Source organism: Thamnophis sirtalis, unplaced genomic scaffold, assembly GCF_051295495.1.
Source record: "Thamnophis sirtalis isolate CommonGarterSnake01/CBP01778 unplaced genomic scaffold, rThaSir2_p1.2 scaffold_14, whole genome shotgun sequence".
NCBI lineage: Eukaryota > Metazoa > Chordata > Lepidosauria > Squamata > Natricidae > Thamnophis > Thamnophis sirtalis.
Genome location: NW_028261394.1, coordinates 23,165,736 through 23,185,198, shown reverse-complemented (window position 1 = coordinate 23,185,198; position 19,463 = coordinate 23,165,736). Strand labels below are relative to the sequence as shown.

The following is a 19,463-nucleotide window of genomic DNA, read 5'->3' as shown; positions in this document are numbered from 1 at the left end:
GTTGTATTCACTTCAAATTCAGTAAAAGTACCTTTTCTCTAAAACCATGGAGTTGGGGATTTCCTCTCTTGAATTTTGAAGGAGGCACATCTGACTTTAAGCATGATCTCTTTGCAGCCATCCCGGAGTTAAACCTACCGAGGGGGTTGCACAAATCATGTCTAACCAATGCAGAGATCAGGAGGACCTGGGTGCTGCTGGATTCTCTCCTCCCCTGGCTCATCCTGACTGGGAAGAAATGGAGTGGATGGCTGAACTGAAACTTGAGGTCCGGCCCAGATGGTCATTGGGAGTGGGATGGATGGATGTTCCAGAGGATATTCCCACAGGACTTACAACTACCCGAAGCCAGCGGGTACAGGCTCTCTGGCAGGAAGCCGACAAAAAGGACACAAGCTTTATACCTCTTGCACAAAGCCCTTGAAAGTCGGAGAATGCATGAAAGGTACACCTTACCGGAGTGTGGAAGGGCTGAGCAGGCGGGGAGGAGGGGGAGTCAAAGCCCCAGCCAACCCAGAATCAGCCCTGGGAGCTCAACCAGGACCAATGCAGGAGGCCGGAGCTCTAGCAACAACAGTGGCCCAGCCATCCCCCCCCCCCCCAGGGGGGTTAGCTCCATGAAGGCTCCGAATTCCAAAGATTCCTCCGCTAGGAGTGAAATATGGAGGGGATCCTAAAGTGCTGGGATTTTTCTTAGCTCAAGTTTGGAACTACATGCAAGAGTATCAGAAGGATTTTGCACCAGAAGCCGCAAAAGTGAAATGTGTTACCATGGTGTTGGAGGGTGCCACAGTTGAGTGGATGGTCACCCTTCACAATGATTACCCAAAGCTGAGAGTTTACGATAGTTTTATTACAGCCCTGAGAGCACGCTTTGAAGACCCCCTTGCTGATCAGAAGGCAAGGACCAGGATGAAATCCTTAGCCCAGGATCGGAAATCAGTGGCAGGATACACTCAGGAGTTTTGCGAGCTGGCTGTATACATGCGGGGATGGTCGCAGAAGGTCCTGATGGAGAGTTACAAAGATGGTCTTTAACAATGACGTCTACCAGCTCTGTGTTAACTGAGGGGCTCCCTGAGACTTTCAGCGCTGGTATGTGCTGGCTGCGGATGTGGAAATTGATCTGGCCAGAAACCAACACTGTGTGTGTGTGGGGTGGGGGGTAGCAGTTAGAGCAAAAACCCCTCCTCTGCTTCGAGAGAGGCTCCTAGAGCGACAAAGGGAGAGCCAGCAACCAAGCCCAGGTCGACGGCATGTTTCAGATGTGGGAAGGAAGGACACCAGGTTGCCAATTGCTAGGCTAAGCCTGGCCATAAACTGACCTCAGCTGGGGGAAAAAGGGGGAGAAGCAGCCAGTAAAACATCACAAAACAGCTACAAAAGATGTGGAAGTTGTTGAGTTCGCTCCTCCAGACCTGGAGCAGTTGGGAACTCCAGCCACCCCAGGGGAAAGCGAAACCGACTCCAATGACGACCTCCTGATAAGTCTGCATGTGCAACTGGTGCACAAGGGAAGATACTGGCCCTTTTAGACTCTGGTTGTACCAGATGTGTTATTAGCCCAGAGGTGGTGGAGAAAATGGAGCTAAGACTGAGAACAATGAAAGTACCCATTGCTTTTTGCCAGCTGGATGGGTCAATAGCTGCCGGGGGGGGGGGGCGCATTTTGTGACTGAACCAGTGGAGAAATGGATGGGAGACCATCGAGAGATTTTAAGTTTCATCATCATACGTGGGATGAAATGGCCCCTCACACTTGGATTACCCTGGCTACGAAAGTGGAACCCTGAGGTGAATTGGAGGAAGGGACTGCTACACATCCATTCCATCCAGCAGGGAAAGGGGGCCAAAGCTACGAAGTAACTGGCAGCAGTCACAAGCAAGAGAAGTGAGCAGGAGGAGAAAATCCCTGAGGAATATTGGGAGCTCAGGGAGGCATTTAGCAAAAGGGCTTCTGATAAAGTCCCACCCCATCGCCCTACGGACTGCAGTATAGAAATCCTCCCTGGGGTGAAATATTCTGACACTTCTGCCTTAAGTAGATTAAGTAGGCATGCAAAGGAAAAAAATATTCCAGACTGGAATGTATCCTTAAAATTGGGTTCAGTTAAAGCCTGAATTGTTTTCAAAAATACCACTGTAGGTTTACTTGCTAAGACACTCTTATTATCTAGCATATAATAAGGGATACTTAATAAAATGCATCAGCAATGAGATTTACTAATAGGTTAATGTTTAAAATATAGGTAGTCCTCACTCACCAACTGCAATTTGAACCAACTCTTTTGGTAAGCGGTACAGTCATTAAGTACAAATCAAGTGACCATACCAATTTATGACATTAGTGGTCATTAAGTGAATAACCACTAGTCGGTAAAAGTGATGTGATGTAACCATCTCTTGGACTTTCTGTTGGCCTCCCCATGGATTTTGCTTATATAGTCAGCTCTGAAAGTCAGAAATGGTGATCACATTGCAGGATACTGCAGCCATAGTAAATGAACACGTTGCTAAGTACTGAAATTGTGATCACATGACTGTGGGGATGCCACAATGGCTGCAACTAAGAGAACCATTTGTAAGTCTCATTTTTCACTGCTGTTGCAAGGTTGAAAGGCCTCTGAATAAGTGGTCGGTAAGTGAGAACTACCTGCAGCAATTTTGTTTTGCATACAGCATGTACTGAAAATGCAAAGGGTCGCTGTAACTCTACAAAAGCATTATTTCAAAACTTTCAATATTTATTATCTTGCAACTCAACAGAAAGTACCATTGTCAGCACCTGCCACGCCAGGAGTTTGATAATACTTGAAATAAAAGCATTTGCTCTCCAAACTCACCTCATCTACAGACATGGTGGGATGGGGTGGGTGATTATAAATACGCTGAAAATAGCTGTTGGCTTCATCATCAATCTCTTTGCTAAAGTGCTGATTAGCCTCTGGCCATACCTGAGATAAGTCAGCTGTTGGAAAAAGGCATGTACAAATTAAGATCATGAAATGCTGGAAAATGCATTAATTTTATGGCACCAAGTTAACAGAAGCCACCATACAGTGTTTCAACTGCCTGTACCAGTCAGGGAAGTCATTGGCACACAGCACACTGATTAGCAGAGGCTGAAAGGTGGTCATGATCCAAAAAAGCAAACATATCTCAGATGAGGATGCTCTACGTCAGAGAGGAGATTTGGGAAGAGGTTGACAGCACAACCTTGGCACAAAATATAAAGTAGAACACAACTTAATAATTGTGGGGGAGTTAAGTACCTAGGTCACATCATTAGTGCTAGGTTGTCATCATCATTGGTAGACTAGCTCTGACTATGTGACCTAGTTTATATAATGAAATGTCTGCAAGAAACCAACCGAGCTCAAAAAATACAAAAGCTAAAGATGTTTGGAACAAAGTACTCTCGATTTAACAGAACAAAAAATAAATTATTCAGTAACAGCCACAACCATTGAGAGAAAAATAAGTGAAGTATTTGCAGAATCAGTTTGGGTAGTGGTTAAGATTAGAAACTGGGAATCTCTGAGTTCTACTTTTGTCTTAGGCATGAAGCCACCTGGGTGATGTTGGGCACTCTCTTGGCCCTAAAAAACAAGCAATGGCAAACCATTTTTGAAAATGTTGCCAATAAAACCAAAAAGGCTTATTCAACCAATGCACAGGAATATTTGTGCAGGTGGAAGAAAGGATTATTCAATATTAATATATCCTACAGGATATATTACAAAAATATTGGAAATTCCAGTAAGACAACAATCTAGCATACTGTGTGGCTCCAAACGGGACACAAAAGGTACACATTTTGGAATGGTCTTTGGATTCCCACACAATATGAGTGAACATCTGTGGGAAGATCTTAAACATGCTGTACATTAAAATAGTCTTGAGAACTGAACTGGAACAGTTCCTTAAGGAAATGGGAGGGGTTTTTCAAAAGAAAAGAAAAGAAAAGAAAAGAGAAGAAAAGAGAAGAAAAGAGAAAAGAAAAGAAAGAACAGAGACCTCTTTAGCCAGCTAAAGGAAATTTTGGGAGCTGTAATTTATTTTAAAGGGAGCGTTAAAAAGTACTGGCTGAAAGGGTGTCCACAGCTCTGCACCCGCCAGAGTCCTTTTTTATTACATATACAGCACCATCCACCCCTGCAGCCTAAATCAACAAAGCTGTGGGCTGATCAACAATCAAACATCACCACTTACAAGGTTTCACCTTACTCTGCTGGAATGTTGGCTGGTTCAGTCCTGATGTGTTCAGCTTTCTTGGCACAAATGGATCATTATTCACTGCAGGGAGGCCAAGGTTCCCAGTTCCAATACCCAGACTACCTGTTGTGAGACCACCTACTGAAAAAAGAAAATTATTATTTCTGACTTTAGAACAGTATATTTATCCTTGAAAAGATACCCTTGATAAGGCCAACTGTTGATTGATTGACATTATATATCTATATCTACACAATTTATTTATTTATATTTCATATTTCTTAGCTGCCCATTCCAAACAGGCCTGGTGGTGCAGTGGTTAGAATGCAGTATTGCAGACAAATTCTGCCCACAGCCAGAAGTTCAGTCCTGACCGGCTCAATTCATCCTTCTGAGGTAAATAAAACAAGGACCCAGATTGTTGGGGGCAATACACTAACACTTGTAAATCACTTAGGGAGAGTGCTGTAAAGTATCATGGAGCACTATATAAATCTAAGTGCTATCGTTATTGCTATTTCCTTTGATATAATGATCCAATGTACAAAGGAGTGTTCAAATTATAGGACTGAAGGATTCTGCTACCCTAAAAATATAAAGGGTAGAGGTCAACGATAGTGATAGTTTTGTACATGCCAAATAGCACTAGTTATACTGAAATAGCTTCCTCTATTTTGCATGTATTCAGAAATGCATTATTGCAAATCCCATCTTCCCCCAACCCTTTCATCTGCAAGCTCAGAAAATTTGGGCTTTGGGAATAGGAAGCAGTATCCCTTCAAAAAGAATTGATTCTTGGGAACAGAAGGCCATCTGTAAAGTTTCTGGATACAAATAAGAAAATGTAACAAAGATAAGTTTCATCTTGTGAGAAAGGAGCAAGGGTATTTAATATCTGGCTCCAAAAGGAGGCTGAAGCAGAGTACCTGGAAGTTGCGAAGAAAGCCCACCAATCCCGCTAAAAGGTGCGTTCTGGGTTTGTGTAGAAAGCGGTGGAAATGCTTTTGCTGGTGACTGAGGAGTACTAAAAGCAGAACTCAGGTTTGGAGGAAATCCAGGCACACTCTGGGTATGAGGAACTGTTGGGCCACCTAAACTGAGAGATGCCATCCCAGCAGCAAGTGGATCAATCTGACAAGAATAAAACATCAAGGAAAAGAAAACAGTTATTTATATATTTGTATCAAATGGTTTATCATCTTTATTTAGATCACACCTGTCAAATCAGTAACATTTTGCATCAAATCCTAACATGATAGGTTTGTTCCTACCAACATAAGAAGAATCATGAAGATCAGATCCAAAAGCCCATCTGGAATGGCCTTTTGTCCCCCAAATGCCAATCATCAGCTCTGAAAAGCTAAAAAATCAACTGGAGTTTTGCCTACAAAACTGGAAATTAGACGATACACAGAATGGCCCTAAAGACTGAAGGTAATCTACGCTCTGAGACTAGAAAGAGACAGGACATAAAAACAATAAGCAGAGGTAGTCAGAAAGGTTAAGATGAGAAATACACACAGCAGAGCTATCTGGAGAAGGAAAATGCCATAAGGTTGTAGGTTGCGTTTATTTATAGGCCGCCCTTTTCCCTGAGGGGACTCAGGGCGGCTAACAACTTATGGGAGGGGAAGACATACAATAACATAAAAATACAATATATAACTAAGATCAAACAACATTCATTCAATATTCGGGCGGGGGCAAACTATGGTCTTTACCCCCAGGCCTGGCGGGATAGCCAGATCTTGAGGGCTGTGCGGAAGGTCTGAAGGGTGGTGAGGGTACGAATCTCCACGGGGAGATCGTTCCAGAGTGAACTTGGAATTGAAAGTGTACATAAATTAAAGCATAAATAAAAGACAGTTGGTGGAAAGCAATGAGTTTGACGCGGCCTCTGAACATATCAGCACAATAAATAAGAGTGAAGTCACTTTATCCATCAGAGACACTTCTGCAGAATTCTGTTGATGGCTTTTAGATTATAAATTAACTGTCAACTCTCAAAATGACTTTAGCTGAAGCCATTTTTTTTACTTTGTTTCTTAGTGGCCATACATAAGGGGGGAGGGGAACTACAGGATGTGGGGTAATTTCCTCCCAGATGCCAGACATAGTGATAAGGCCCATGAGAATCACGGTTGTCTCAATGTGACCTCACAACAGCTGGAGGGAGTAGCTGAGCAGCCTGCCATTCACCTGGTTGGTTAACATGACTAGTGACAATAGGGGGAAGGGAGTAATTACAACAAAACAATGGAAATATTTAGAGTTAATTTCATATTTGAATGTGCTAATATGATGTATCCAATATAAAATGGATCTTTGAGAAAATCCACAGCCTCAGAGTTCTGAGTTCATTCGGCCCATTACTTGGAACCATGACTTTAACATGCAAGACAACTTTCAAAGAGCAGTTCAGCTTGAGAGGCAAAGAGCCCTATTATCACAAGCCCTTACAATCTAGCACTGATGCTTGGCCTGAGAAGCTGTAAAGGGCTAATCAGGTTCAAAGGCTGTGCTTAACCTGCAAGGTAATATTCACCATGCCAAGAAAACAGGATGAACTCTTTTTCAATGAGACTGAATTCTGTACACCGAAAAACCAATAGGCAAAAGAACTATTTATCTGCTGCTCTCATGCTTGCTACATACCTGCACAGGGGAGATGGCATCCAGGCTGCTAGCACTGGGGGGACGTCCTTTGGGCATCACGCCAGGCGGTGGCTGTCTGGCTTTGTTCACTACATTGCTGCAGTTCGCTACCATGGTGAGAATAGTTTCCGACAGCTCTTGTGATACACTTCTAATGGAGAAACCAAGTCATTTTTACTTATAATTACCAGAAAGTCAGTTTGTTTTAGTACTGTTCCAAGAACTACATTTGGTCCTGGCTATAAACATGGCTAGATGGAAAGGATAGCAAATTCTCTATCTTATTTATTTATTTAGTATATGGAGAATACATGGACTTATAGTAGTTCAAATATTAATGTCCAGTCCACTCAGCAATTCAAGTACAGGATAGTCGATGTTGAAAAAATCAGACATTGGGCTGGGGTAAGCTCTGGACATTCGGACACAATGAGACGGATATTTTGTCGAGTAGCACCACAATCACATGGAGGGATAGAGACAAGACTCCACTTAAACAATAAGTCCTGGCAGACACTATGTTGGGTACAGATTATGTTCAGAATTGATCAATGCTGGCGAAGGTGGTCAAAACCTGGCATCTTCTGTGTAACTGCCGGGACTAAAAGTCAGGGGTTCTACGAAGATGTCTGGCTGCCTTAGAACTGGTTTGTTTGAGCCTAGATCTCTTTCTCCCAATGCATTCTAATATCCTCTTGTATAACTGAGGGACAAAAAGCTCAACATATTTTAACAGTTTTTTTCCAGTAAGCAAAAGCTGAAGGACATGAAAGAATCTCAAAGATAGCTGATGAACTTAGTTGTCAGGGATTGAGATGTTGGTTATGCCTACATCTAGGAAGTGAATGATTGTATTGATGGTTCCTTTTTATTTTTTTAAAAAGTTTGGTATGGCTTCCCAACTTACAGCACAATTCTGGGCTGTCACAACAACAAACTTACAAAATCATAAAACTGTCTGAGGAGGAGCCAACGTTGCAACGATACAGACGTGCGGTCTCAATGCTCTGAGACCGCAGCCGATACTTTTGCCGCTGGATGGTCCAATCGAACCTAAACTGTCCCGCATAGATGGTGAACAGAAAGAATATGTCTTGCTGATCTCAGGGACATTGCAAAGTTCCTGATCAATGCAAGAGACGTTTTTCAAGCCAGCGACAAAAAATCCAGCCAAGGCTGATGAAGTCGGGGCGGCTCCAAAACGGAAGGATACGGAAAGAGAAAGTGTTTCCAGCTGGTGACGAATTTTTACCGTTTTAAGAGAGACTGCCTATAAAAAACTTAAAATTAATTTAAATTGGAGAACAGAAGAAATAAGCAGCGAAATTAAGTTTGGAATGGTTTTGGACAGTGAGTTATCTTACTTTTTAAATGCTATGTTGATGGATGGAATTTATGCAAGCTTTTTAAAACGAATGGATTAAGTTTTCTTCTTCTATTTTTTTTCTTTTATTATTCTTTGTAATCTATGGACTAAAATTCTCTTTCATTACTGTGGGCATTTTTCTAACTCATTCAAGAATAGGACCTTTTTTAAAACTTGAAATACAAAAAAGATACAAAAAGAAACAAAAAAATTTGCAACAATAACCCTGCTACTTGGAGGCTGGAGGTATTGGAAACGAAATACTTTTACTTTTCTTGCTGATTGTCCTGGTTTGGTGCTCCAAGGTCTCACTGCTTGTTTATAGAGAGTGATAAGAGGAAGGGCATGCAGATGTCCCTTTGAAGCATATCTTCAACCAGAGAAAAGTGAAAATAAAACTTTATTGTGAATCTATGCTTAATCTTGTAAAAACCTTCCAAGCTAGAGCAGCAGTGTTTGTTAGCTGAAGATAATGGCACAATTTCAACAGCAGAAAGAAACTTTAAGCCTGCAAAAGATATTTTTAGAAATTCAGAAATTCTCAAACACATTTGAGAGGACAGAGAAGAAGTTGGAAGACTTAGAGCACCTAACAGTAAAATATGATGAAGAAGTTGGAGATGTTTATCAAGTGGAAAAAGTGGAGGTTATAATCCTAAAAACCGAAGAGGAAAATGACCATAAAGAAATTAAACTTGCTGATATTTATGGTGATTGTTTTGTTTCTGGAAATGGAAAGAGTGGAATACTGAAAGAGGAATTAAATGGAGGGGAACTCTATCCCAGATGGCAAGACACAGAAGAAGAAAAAACAAAAGAATTTATGGATTTAAAGAGAGAATTTTTATTAGCAACATCATTGATAACACTACTGGCAATCAAAGATAAGCTGATTAAGGAAACAGAAGAAGGACATCTAAATTACATGAGAGATTTTATAAGCAAGGAGTTGCTAAGAGGAGTCCATACAAACTTGATTAAGGAGATGATTAGAGGACTGACACCACAAATGGCAGAAGACATGAGACTGTTTTGCTACTGGAAAGATACAGGTTGATAGATGGAAGTATATAATTTAAAACTAGTTAAACTTAGTGAAATTTAGTGACAATAGATATAGTTAAATAAATAATTGATAATGATAATAATGTATACAATGTGTAGTGTTATGATAAGTAATAATTGGATATGAATATTGAATGGTACCCATGAAAGGAAGATTAGAAATTTTTTTGGATTATATATAAAGGTTAATAAAAAGAACTAAGTTAGATTCAGTTAAGTCTTGATTATTAGGGGGGAAAATACAGGATATAGTCAAATAAAGGAGGGATAATGAGAACAACATAAATGTATGTATGTATGTATGTATGTATGTATGTATGTATACAACATAAGAAAACAATGTAAATTCTAAACAGTGATTTGGAAAGAAGGGTTAGAAAATTTTGTTACTAAATATTATGGATGTTTAGCTAGAATAGGACATAAGGATTCAGTGTTATTGGAAGATTTTAGAAATAGTAAATGAAATGCCAGTATGTGGTTATGTATTAAATCTTGGTATATTTTATGATGAAGGACGATTAAACAATTATAGTCAAATGAAAATGAAGGTATGATGATGGTAACATGTATAAATATCTGAGTTAAAATACTTGAGAATATGAATTATGCTTGATGACTGGAAGAGATGCAAGAAAGCCTTTTGTAACCAACTGATACACTTTCTACAGTATGTAAAGAAGGAAGATTTTATGTGTTGTGTTTGTTTTGAAAATAAAAAAATTGTTTTTAAAAAATTACAAAATCATAAAACTAAAACCTGGTGCCTCAGACACCCTCCCAGGATCCTCCAGCAAATATGCCTAGGTATTCAACAGTATTTCAGTTCCTGGGAGAAGAGGCAGGGCCAGGGGGAAGGTGTTCCACAAGGTGTGGCAGCCATGGAAAAGACAGGGTTACTAGGTCCCCACAGATGGCAGTATGTCAGGGAAGGCACCTGGAGCTGCTACCTTCTCTGATCTAGTGGGATGGGCAGATCCCTTCAGGGATAGGAGGTCCAATAAAGAGCCTGGTCTGTACCATGTGGGGCTTTAAAGGTGATAACCACCACCTTAAATTGCATCTGGAAGGAAATTGGGAGTCAGTACAGTTTGCACAAAATGGGCATAATATAGGGCCACTTATCACTGCATATGCCATTACATTCTGGACCAATTATAGTTTCTTGATGGTCTTCGAGGACAGCCCCATATAGAGCACAATGCAGTACCCCAAGTGGGAGGTGACCAAGGCATGAGTGACCCCAAGAGAGGACACAATTGGAGTGCAATATGAATGTGCAAAGGCTCTAACTGCCATCTGCTCTTCAAGCAGAAGGGGTGAGTATAGAATTCCCTAACTGTACAGGATGTCAGTGCACCTCTATCCAGAGTCACAAAATGGTATAACACCAGACTGGGGGGACGGGGGGCAAAACCCAAAGCTCCTGTGCCGTGCCAGAGTTGAGTTGAACACTGTTCCTCACCCACCTCTCCCGGAGCATCTTACAGCCTCCAGGCACTCAGACATCCCTGCAACAGCATCATCTGCCCGGCTAGGGACTGGACATCCTCAACATACTGAGGATACTGGCTCTTGTGCCATCGATTGACTTTTCCCAGTGGCTTCATGTAGATATTAAAGAGGAGATGCAAGAGACATGACCCTTCAGGTACTCTGCATGCTCTCAAAAAAGGAGAAACATCGCCAAACAACATCTCCCATTCCTAGCCCGAAGCCAGCCCTGAAGGACACAATGGTTGATGGTACTGAAAGCACAAGAAAACACAGAGTGCCAGGATGATTGTACCACCCTGTCCAGTCTACCAAAGGTCATCTGCATTTGCAACCAATGCCATCTCAGTACTGTACACCAGCCTGAATCCAGCATGAAAAAAGTCCAAATAACCTATTGTATTTTTCGTACTGTAAGACGTGCCTACCTTTTGGGGCGGAAAACAAAAAAAAAATCTGCCTCTGCCTCCCAGCAATTTGCGTCCTTGCAGCAAACAGCTTGGTCAGCTTCAGCACAGCCTGATTTAGCAAGAGCATGCTGATTGGCAGTTGGATTGGATTCCCAGAATACCGCCGATCAGCTGTTCCAGGCAGCGGGGATCGCCACTGACCATCGCCGCCTCCGCACACCCCGTTTTCAGCCTCTGCGTGCCCCATTTGTGGCCTGTTACAGGCACTGCCACCTACAAACAGGACGCGTGGCGGCGATCATGCAGCCTGAAACAACTAATTGGGGGTATTTGAGAAGGCCGATCCAACTGCCAATCAGGTGCTCGTGTTAAATCAGGCTGTGACACAAATTGCTGGGAGGCAGAGGGCGAAGGGCGCGGGCCAGTGGGTGGGTCGGGCTTTGGCAACATTTGCTCTATAAGACATCACCACCCACTTTTGGTGTGTATGTACGTATGCGTCTTATTGACCAAAAAATATGGCATTTCCTCCAAGGCCCTCAATGGCTGAGTACCAACTCCCCCTCTCAACAATCTGTTCTAAAAATGAGTCTGAACTAAAGTTATCCAACACTGTTGAGTCCAAGGATGGCCTTCTGAGAAGGGAGCATGCTATAACCCTTCAAAAACTGATGATGCCACCCCCTCAGATGAAGAGGTAACCAAAGTGCTATCTATGATTCTACATTTCTGGGAAGTTACAGAATGATTAGAAGAAATTCAGAGGGAAACATCTAAGGATATGCCAAACCATGACAGGTTTAGATTGAAAAACCTAGGGCGGTCAGGCTGGAGAAAAAAAGATGATGGGAAGATATGATGAAATTATGTGGAGATTCATAAACAAAATAGGGAAGGTGGTCAAGAACTACCTTCTCCAACTACAGACACCAGATCCAAAATGGCAAGTTGCAGCTACATGTAATTTGTTTAAATATAGGAAAACTCCCTGACTGTAAAACATTAATGTGAATGTTGTGGGTACTTCATCTCTATATGGTTTAAAGGAGAGGGTTAACATGCTGTACATGCCTTCCAAAGGTCATCCACAGGTTTACCCAATGCCATCTCAGTACTGTATACCAGTACTGTATCCCAGACTGACAAGGGTCCAATAATCCACTTGATTCTCTGAAGTTGAGCAGTAACCATCCTCTCAACAGCCTTCCTCAAAATGGAACTTTGGAGATTGGATGAAAGTTATCTAACATAATTGGGTCTAAGGATGGCCTCTTGAGAAGGGGTCACAAACCCTTCTGTCATTCACCTCACCATTTTACATGGAAGGAAATAATCTTATACTAAGCATGGTTACACCTAACTAGTACTTGGAAATGCATCAAGAGACTCCAGACAACACAGGGAAGAAAGCAGCACTAAAAACACCTCCATATTGCTGCCAAGAAAATTACCGTATTTTTCAGAGTATAAGACGCACCTTTTTCTTCAAAAAAGAGGCTAAAAATCTGGATGCGTCTTATAGGCTGAATACAGCATTTTTTCGTGACCCGTCAAAAGCGCGGACGACAAAAGCGCGATCGACAAAATCGCGCCTTTGACGTCATCACAGCGCGACGAAAAAGATCGAAAAATTCAAATAAAAATTAATAAAAATTAAATTAAAGCAAGCCGATTCACATAAAGGTAAGGGTTAGGGTTAGGGTTAGGGTAAGGGTAAGGGTAAGGGTTAGGGTTAGCTTTACAGCGTTAGCGTTAGCGTTAGGGTTAGGATAAGGGTTAGCGTTACGTTTTTCGTTACTTTAACGGTTAGGTTTAGGGTTAGGTTTAGGGTTAGGTTAAGAGTTAGGGTTAGGGTTAGGTTTAGGGTTAGGTTTGGGGGGGTTAGGGGAAGGTTTTAGCTTTATTTTTACATTTTTTCGATCTTTTTCGTCGCGCTGTGATGACGTCACAGCGCGCTTTTGTCGAGCGCGATTTTGTCCTACGCGCTTTTGTGGTGGAACCCATTTTTTTGCCTCCTGAAGCCCCGCCCCTTCACCAAAATGGCCATGCATACCCCTATGGAGGCTTTCATAGAGCTCCTGGGGGCTGGGGAGGGCAGAAATGAGCAAAAAAAATGGGCCGTTTTGCGCCCCCCAGCAGCACTCTATAAGCTTCCACAAGGGTGGATTTTTTTTGACAAAAATGGGCCGTTTTGGGGAGGTTGGCAGAGTGCAAAAACTTTTCCCCCCCTTTTGGGAAGCTCTTTCACTGATTGATGAGAATTACATTTATCAAGTGCTCTGCCAGTAGAAATAAAGTCTTAGGTGCTGCAGATTGTCAGCGATTTCCTTCTCCAGCACATGGATAAATACACTTGGAAACATCTACTCTCTCTCCCTACCTATCCACTATATTTCTCTCTCCCCCTCTCTATCTACCTACGTACCTACCTACTCTCTCTCTCCCTACCTATCTACTGTATTTCTCTCTATTTCTCTCTCTATTCCTCTACCTACCAACCTACCTACTCTTTCTCTCCCTATCTACTGTATTTCCCTCTATCTCTTTCTATTTCTCTCTCTATCCCACCTACCTACACACGCTCTTTCTCTCTCCCTACCTACTGTATTTCTCTCTCTCTCTATCCCTTTATCTACCTACCTACCTAACTACTCTCTCTCTCTCCCTACCTATCTACTGTATTTCTCTCTCTTTCCATCCCTTTCTATCTCTCTATCCACCCACCTACTTTAAAAAAAAAACCTTTTCAAAACCTTGGTGCATCTTATATTCTGAAAAATACGGTACCCAAGAAATAATGATGAATCCATTTTGACTCTGTAATATGTAAATATTAAACGTAGATCCAATATGGGATATATAAATAGAAGAAAATATCATTTATTGGTTTAAGACAAATAATATTTTGCATATTAACAATGTTGAGGATTATCCATGTGTTCTATATTTAAAATTCATACCTCTTTTCAACTTTGTCCACAAAGTTCTTACCTCAACCTTATTAACCAAGTGGCTCAGTAGCTGAGCCACAGAATATCACACTCTGAACTCCCCCTCCTCTGCTTTAGCCCCTAAACAGACATTCTTTTAAAGACGACCATAATTTGCTTACCCAGCACAAGCCTGAAGGCAAGCTAGCATTGTTGCTAGGGTCTCTGGTGGAAGTTGAGCACTTTTGGGCTGGTCTTTCTCTGGAGCAAGACCACCCAAGATAGAGGGACATCTTCTTTTCAAGAAAGTCATACAAGCTTGGATGAAGGGCTCCTAAGGAGGAGAAGTGCAAAGCTGTAAGAGATGCATATAGTATCACGAAAATAGCTTCATATTTATAAAAAAATAAATAAAGGCAGGAAATAAATAAATAGAAGTAGATAAGCATTGAGTGAGTTAAAGTTCAACACATTTCATGTCATACTTTGCACACATGAACAGGACATTTTAAAATAAGCAACGGTTTTCATCAGAAAACAATTTGCAGAATGAATTAAGAAAACCTTACTTACCCCATGCTCTCGAATTTTATCTGTGAGCCATTTGTCTAGTTTGAGGTATTCCCGCCGAGAGGCAAGGGCAGCAAGGTCAATAACAAAGGCAAATGGAGTACCATTCAGCAGCATAGACAAAGCCTAAAGAAAAAAAAAGCTGCTAGTCCATATGGCAAGCCTGACTTCTCTACTAGCCTTCCTGTAGTGGTCTGCAAATTCATTTCCACTGCACAGCATTTGTGGTGGGAAGAAAGCAACATGTCTTCCCAGGTGGAAGTTCTTTGGGAATCCTAAAAAATAGCAGGGTGAATGTAGGGTGTGTGCTAGAGAAATGAATGGCCCAAGAAGGACATGTCTGCTGAAGACGGAAAGGTGTTCAGAAGCAGAAATCTAGTCATCCTTCTCATTTTTCCTTCACCTGAAACAATCGTCGTCTTCAGCATCACAATTGGTGGCTATATCCTTCTAGTTCAGATTTACCATTGTTTCACCCTGGACCAGGAACTGCAGGTATTTTGATGGAGCTCTCAATAATATTGGAATATACTGAATATTTGAAAGCTAATATACTGGAAGAACCAAAGCTAATAGTTTGTAAAGGTTCCACCACAAATCCGCGAAGCCCTTCTGCGCGGAGACATAAGCGCGAAGACTAATTTGCGCCGTTCTAAGCTACCCTACCGCGATGACATAATCGCAGAGGGCAAAATCGCGCATTCCCAAGCACTCAGTACCCTAAACCTAACGCTAAACCTAACGCTAAACCTAAACCTAAAACAAACCCCTAAACCTAATCCTAACGCTAACCTTAAATGAAGTCGGCTTTCTGCTGCGGCGCCGTTTTAAAGCGCCCTTCTGTTGCCGCACTGTTGTAGCGGTGGTGATGACGCGCGGTGATGACGTCGCGGCTTTATCGCCGCGATTTTAACGTTCGCGCTTATGTCGTGCCATGGTTTGTAAATACCATCTCACAAACTACTAACTAACAATTAATTAATTAGTGGAATAACTTACCTCCAGAAGTTGTGAATGCCGAACAGTGGAAGTTTTTAAGAAGAGATTGGACAACCATTTGTCTGAAATGTTATAGGGTTTCCTGCCTGAGCAAGCATTAGACTAGAAGACCTCCAAAGTACCTTCCAACTATCCTACCCTACCCTACCTTACCCATATAACCACTAATGGACTATTCTAAATAATAACTAATGGACTAGAAGATCTCCAAAGTAAATATAATTATTTGAGAACTGAAGTACCTTGTTCATCTGTCAAATCCAACATCAATGTATTATATTATGGCTACCTAGATTCTCTTGCACAAACTGGGGAATAGTTTGGCTTGGGAGCAGCTTAAGTGCAGGGCTGTCTCTCCCCAGATGTATCTACCTATCCCATTAGATCCAGGAGGGCCATGGTCTGTATTCAATCTACCAGGGAAGTAGACTCAGGATGAGATCTTTTCTTCTGGAGAACACACTCACCCTAACCCTGCTGGCCATTCTGAAAGAACTTAAAAGATCTGGTTTTGTTACTAAACCTAGGCTAAGCCCAAATTATGGTTGCAGATTTTTTTTCTCCCCTTGATATAATGTTTATTTCCTTTTTTGTTCTTCTTGTTATTTTTATCCTCTTTATATATGTGGTCTGTACACATACACAAAGGCTATCATTAACAAACACTATCAAGTCATTAGATAACAAATATGCAAGACATTCAGAGTAAAAATGTTCAGAAAACACAAAAATCTATTTAAAAATAAGTAAATAGCCACTGCACCACAATGGCTCTTATCATATATGTCAATAATGTCACTATTATATGTTAATATTGAGATAAAGTATAAAATCTATGAAAATTTAATAGCTGTGGTTCCTGCTCTGATGTTTCATTATTTTAAATTTGGCTGTGATTTTTCTAATCTAGCAACTGAAAAACCTTGAAAAGTTTTACAGCATTTTAATTGCTAAAATTAAACAGATACGTTCCTTATTTTTAAGTTTGGGATTCAATCTTCTAAATAAATTAAATATACTAAATCTGGTAGGCATTTAATTACTTGATTAGTAATGGTATTGTATGTCCCCAAGGTATTATGCCAAAAAGGTACAGCATTACCGTACTACTGCTACTAGTGAAAGTATGGTCCTCTTTTTTACTATTTGGAAGAATAATCCCGATATATATGTCCCAGTCTAACTAGAGAAATATGGTTGAGTATCAATAGTTAAGTTCCCAATCTTTCATAAGAGCCTAAAGACCTGGCTCTGCCAGATAGCTTGGGGCTCCAATAGCGGAGCATCCCAGTGGAGGTGGTTGAGTGATTAACAACAGATACAACCTCCCCCTCATCCTGCCCCCACTCTCCCCATCTTTTAATAATTCATCTTTTATGATTGAGCAACCAATAAATTTCACCAATAAATTAAATAAATACATCTCAAAACTGTTGTTGAGGGAAAATAGGAGAAAGGTATGTTGAATATATCTGCTGACTTGAGTTATTTATAAAAATAATAAAGGTGGGATACAATGACTTAAAGAAATGTGCACAAAAAAACAACAACAAGCAGCTTTCCTCTGGGCCAGAACTGCATGTTTGGCACCAACACTAGTACTATAATGATCCAAAATAGAAGCAACAAAAAAATTAGACTCACCTTCAAGTCTTGGGCCACATCTAGAATACGTGATAATTTTGCTTGGTCATATTGTTCTCCTCTCATGTACCATTCTGCCATGGCATGCATGATGAGCTGACGAATCGAGGGGGACTGACCCTAAGAACATAGTTAAATGTTAGTCTATTCCCATAATTAATTAGTTGTTGGCTTGGTGACAGAGACCAGATCCTTGCTCCCAGAGGTGGGTGTCACATAATATAACAACCGGTTTGCCCAGGACCGAAAATGTGAGCATGCTGGCTCTCCTTTATTCCTGGCTCTGCTAAACATCAAAGAGAGCTGGGAAATCATCAGGCTATTTAGAGTGAACTCCAACACTCTAGACCAGGGGTGTCAAACTCATTTTCACTGAGGGCTGCATCAGGGTCTGGGTGGGTGAGGTCAGGGTGGGCATGGCCAGCTCGATGTCACTTGTGTCGAGGGTGCCTGTGGTGGCCTAAGAGCTCTGCAAGCAAAAATGGGCTCCTGAACTCTGTTTTCGGCTGCAACGACCACTTGCAACCCTCCGTCAGCAAAAACCGATCTTGGGAGGGCCACCTGCAGCCCTCACGAGCTCCGTTTTCAGCTGCAGCAGCCTCCTGCAACCCTCTGCCAGTGATAACAGAGCTCAGGAGGGCCACACGAGGCCCTCCCAACCTCCATTTTTTGCTGGCAGAGGCACCGCGAGCCGGTCTTTCGCTGTTTCCACGCTGGCCCTTTAGGCCAGATCGAAGCACCCCACAGGTCGGATACGGCCCCTGGGCCTTGAGTTTGACACCCCTGTTCTAGACAATCTCTCTCAATGACTTCATAGCATACAACAGGGTCCCCAACCCCCGGCCCACAAATCGGCCACCAGTCCACAGCGTGCCAGAAACTGGGCCACACAAATGAGTGAAGCCCCATCTACAGACATGTGGGATGCAGGCAGACTGCGTAACCACGTCTCCCCGGTTCACAGAAAAGCCTCTTTCCACATAGCCGGTCCTTGGGTGTTGAAAAGGTTAGAGGCCACTGGCATATTCAACAACAGAGCGCAGCTCGAAACACATCACATAACTTAAACCATACTGACACCATTCTTCTGAGCCCAAAGAAAAAGCAAGAGATCTCCACTTTTGCCCTTACCTGCCCGTGCCATGCATAATGCAAGATGATAGCAGAATTTGGGTGGTTGCCAAGGAAAATGGGCATAAGTGTGGAGATGAGTTCATGACGCAAAGTATGCCAAGAAGTGTTGATCTGTAGCAAAGCCAAGACCAACATATCTGGACAGTGCTTGATAGGGAAACTGAAGAGCTGCTTGACTTGTTCATACTGGCCCACCTCTGCCAACCGCAACAGGGACTCAATCAAATCTAGGCTCTTCCTAACAAAGAAGAAACAAAATTGAAATCTATGAGCAAGTTCGCATGACTTTAGCTTTACTTGTGACTATCAAATACTTCTACATTTATACTTGCAATGAAAATGCTGCTATCCTTTGTACACATCAATGAAGATCACCTTCTAATAAAATCCCATTTGGATTCTTAGAGTATAATGTCCCACAAGAGACTGCTTTGAAAAGTGTACAACTGGCCCAGAATATGACAGCCAGACTGATCCTGCACCTGCTTGTGATGTACATTGGATTCCTTCCTAAAATAGCTAGTCTGCTTCTGGATGCAATTCAAAACACTAATTATCACACAGAAAATCCCACATTTCTGGGACCCAAAAGACTATATTCACTGTGTACACTGGAAATATTTGTGAACTGGCTCTTTTAATGAGTTTTAATTGTCCTGAATTATTCTGGTGTTTGACTACATTTATCAGTGGAAAAAGCTTGAAAATAAATGTTCAAAGCTTGGAAAAGGAAGGCTAAAAATTAAAAACATAGGCTGCGAAGGCTTCAGAGTTACATAAGTCCCTCCTAGAGTCTCTCATCTCTCATGATTGCAAAGTATAAAAAATAGGATCATCCATGGAATTTACACATCTAATGTTTATGCAACTGATTATAGTCTAGCCAATACATTTAGTGCTTGGAACTATTCCCCTATGAACCTTACAATTTAATTTATTTAATATATCACCTTTATTATTTTTATAAATAACACAAGGCCG

At 41.6% G+C, this 19,463-nt stretch overlaps 1 protein-coding gene across 6 annotated transcripts in view; it reads right to left on the bottom strand.

Moving 5' to 3' along the window:
- CNOT1 (CCR4-NOT transcription complex subunit 1) overlaps nt 1-19,463 on the bottom strand; it is a 130,575-nt gene that overhangs the window by 68,820 nt on the left and 42,292 nt on the right. For 4 of the 6 annotated variants that reach the window (XM_087729419.1, XM_087729415.1, XM_087729417.1 and 1 more), the window contains exons 13-20: nt 18,480-18,720; nt 17,349-17,468; nt 14,709-14,831; nt 14,318-14,469; nt 6,871-7,021; nt 5,142-5,346; nt 4,213-4,356; nt 2,844-2,968 (exon numbers count right to left, since the gene is read on the bottom strand). In XM_087729419.1, the coding sequence (XP_087585545.1) occupies nt 2,844-2,968; nt 4,213-4,356; nt 5,142-5,346; nt 6,871-7,021; nt 14,318-14,469; nt 14,709-14,831; nt 17,349-17,468; nt 18,480-18,720 (1,261 nt within the window). The remainder of the gene's footprint in view (nt 1-2,843; nt 2,969-4,212; nt 4,357-5,141; nt 5,347-6,870; nt 7,022-14,317; nt 14,470-14,708; nt 14,832-17,348; nt 17,469-18,479; nt 18,721-19,463) is intronic. The other 2 variants (XM_087729416.1, XM_087729418.1) reach the window with 1 other exon arrangement.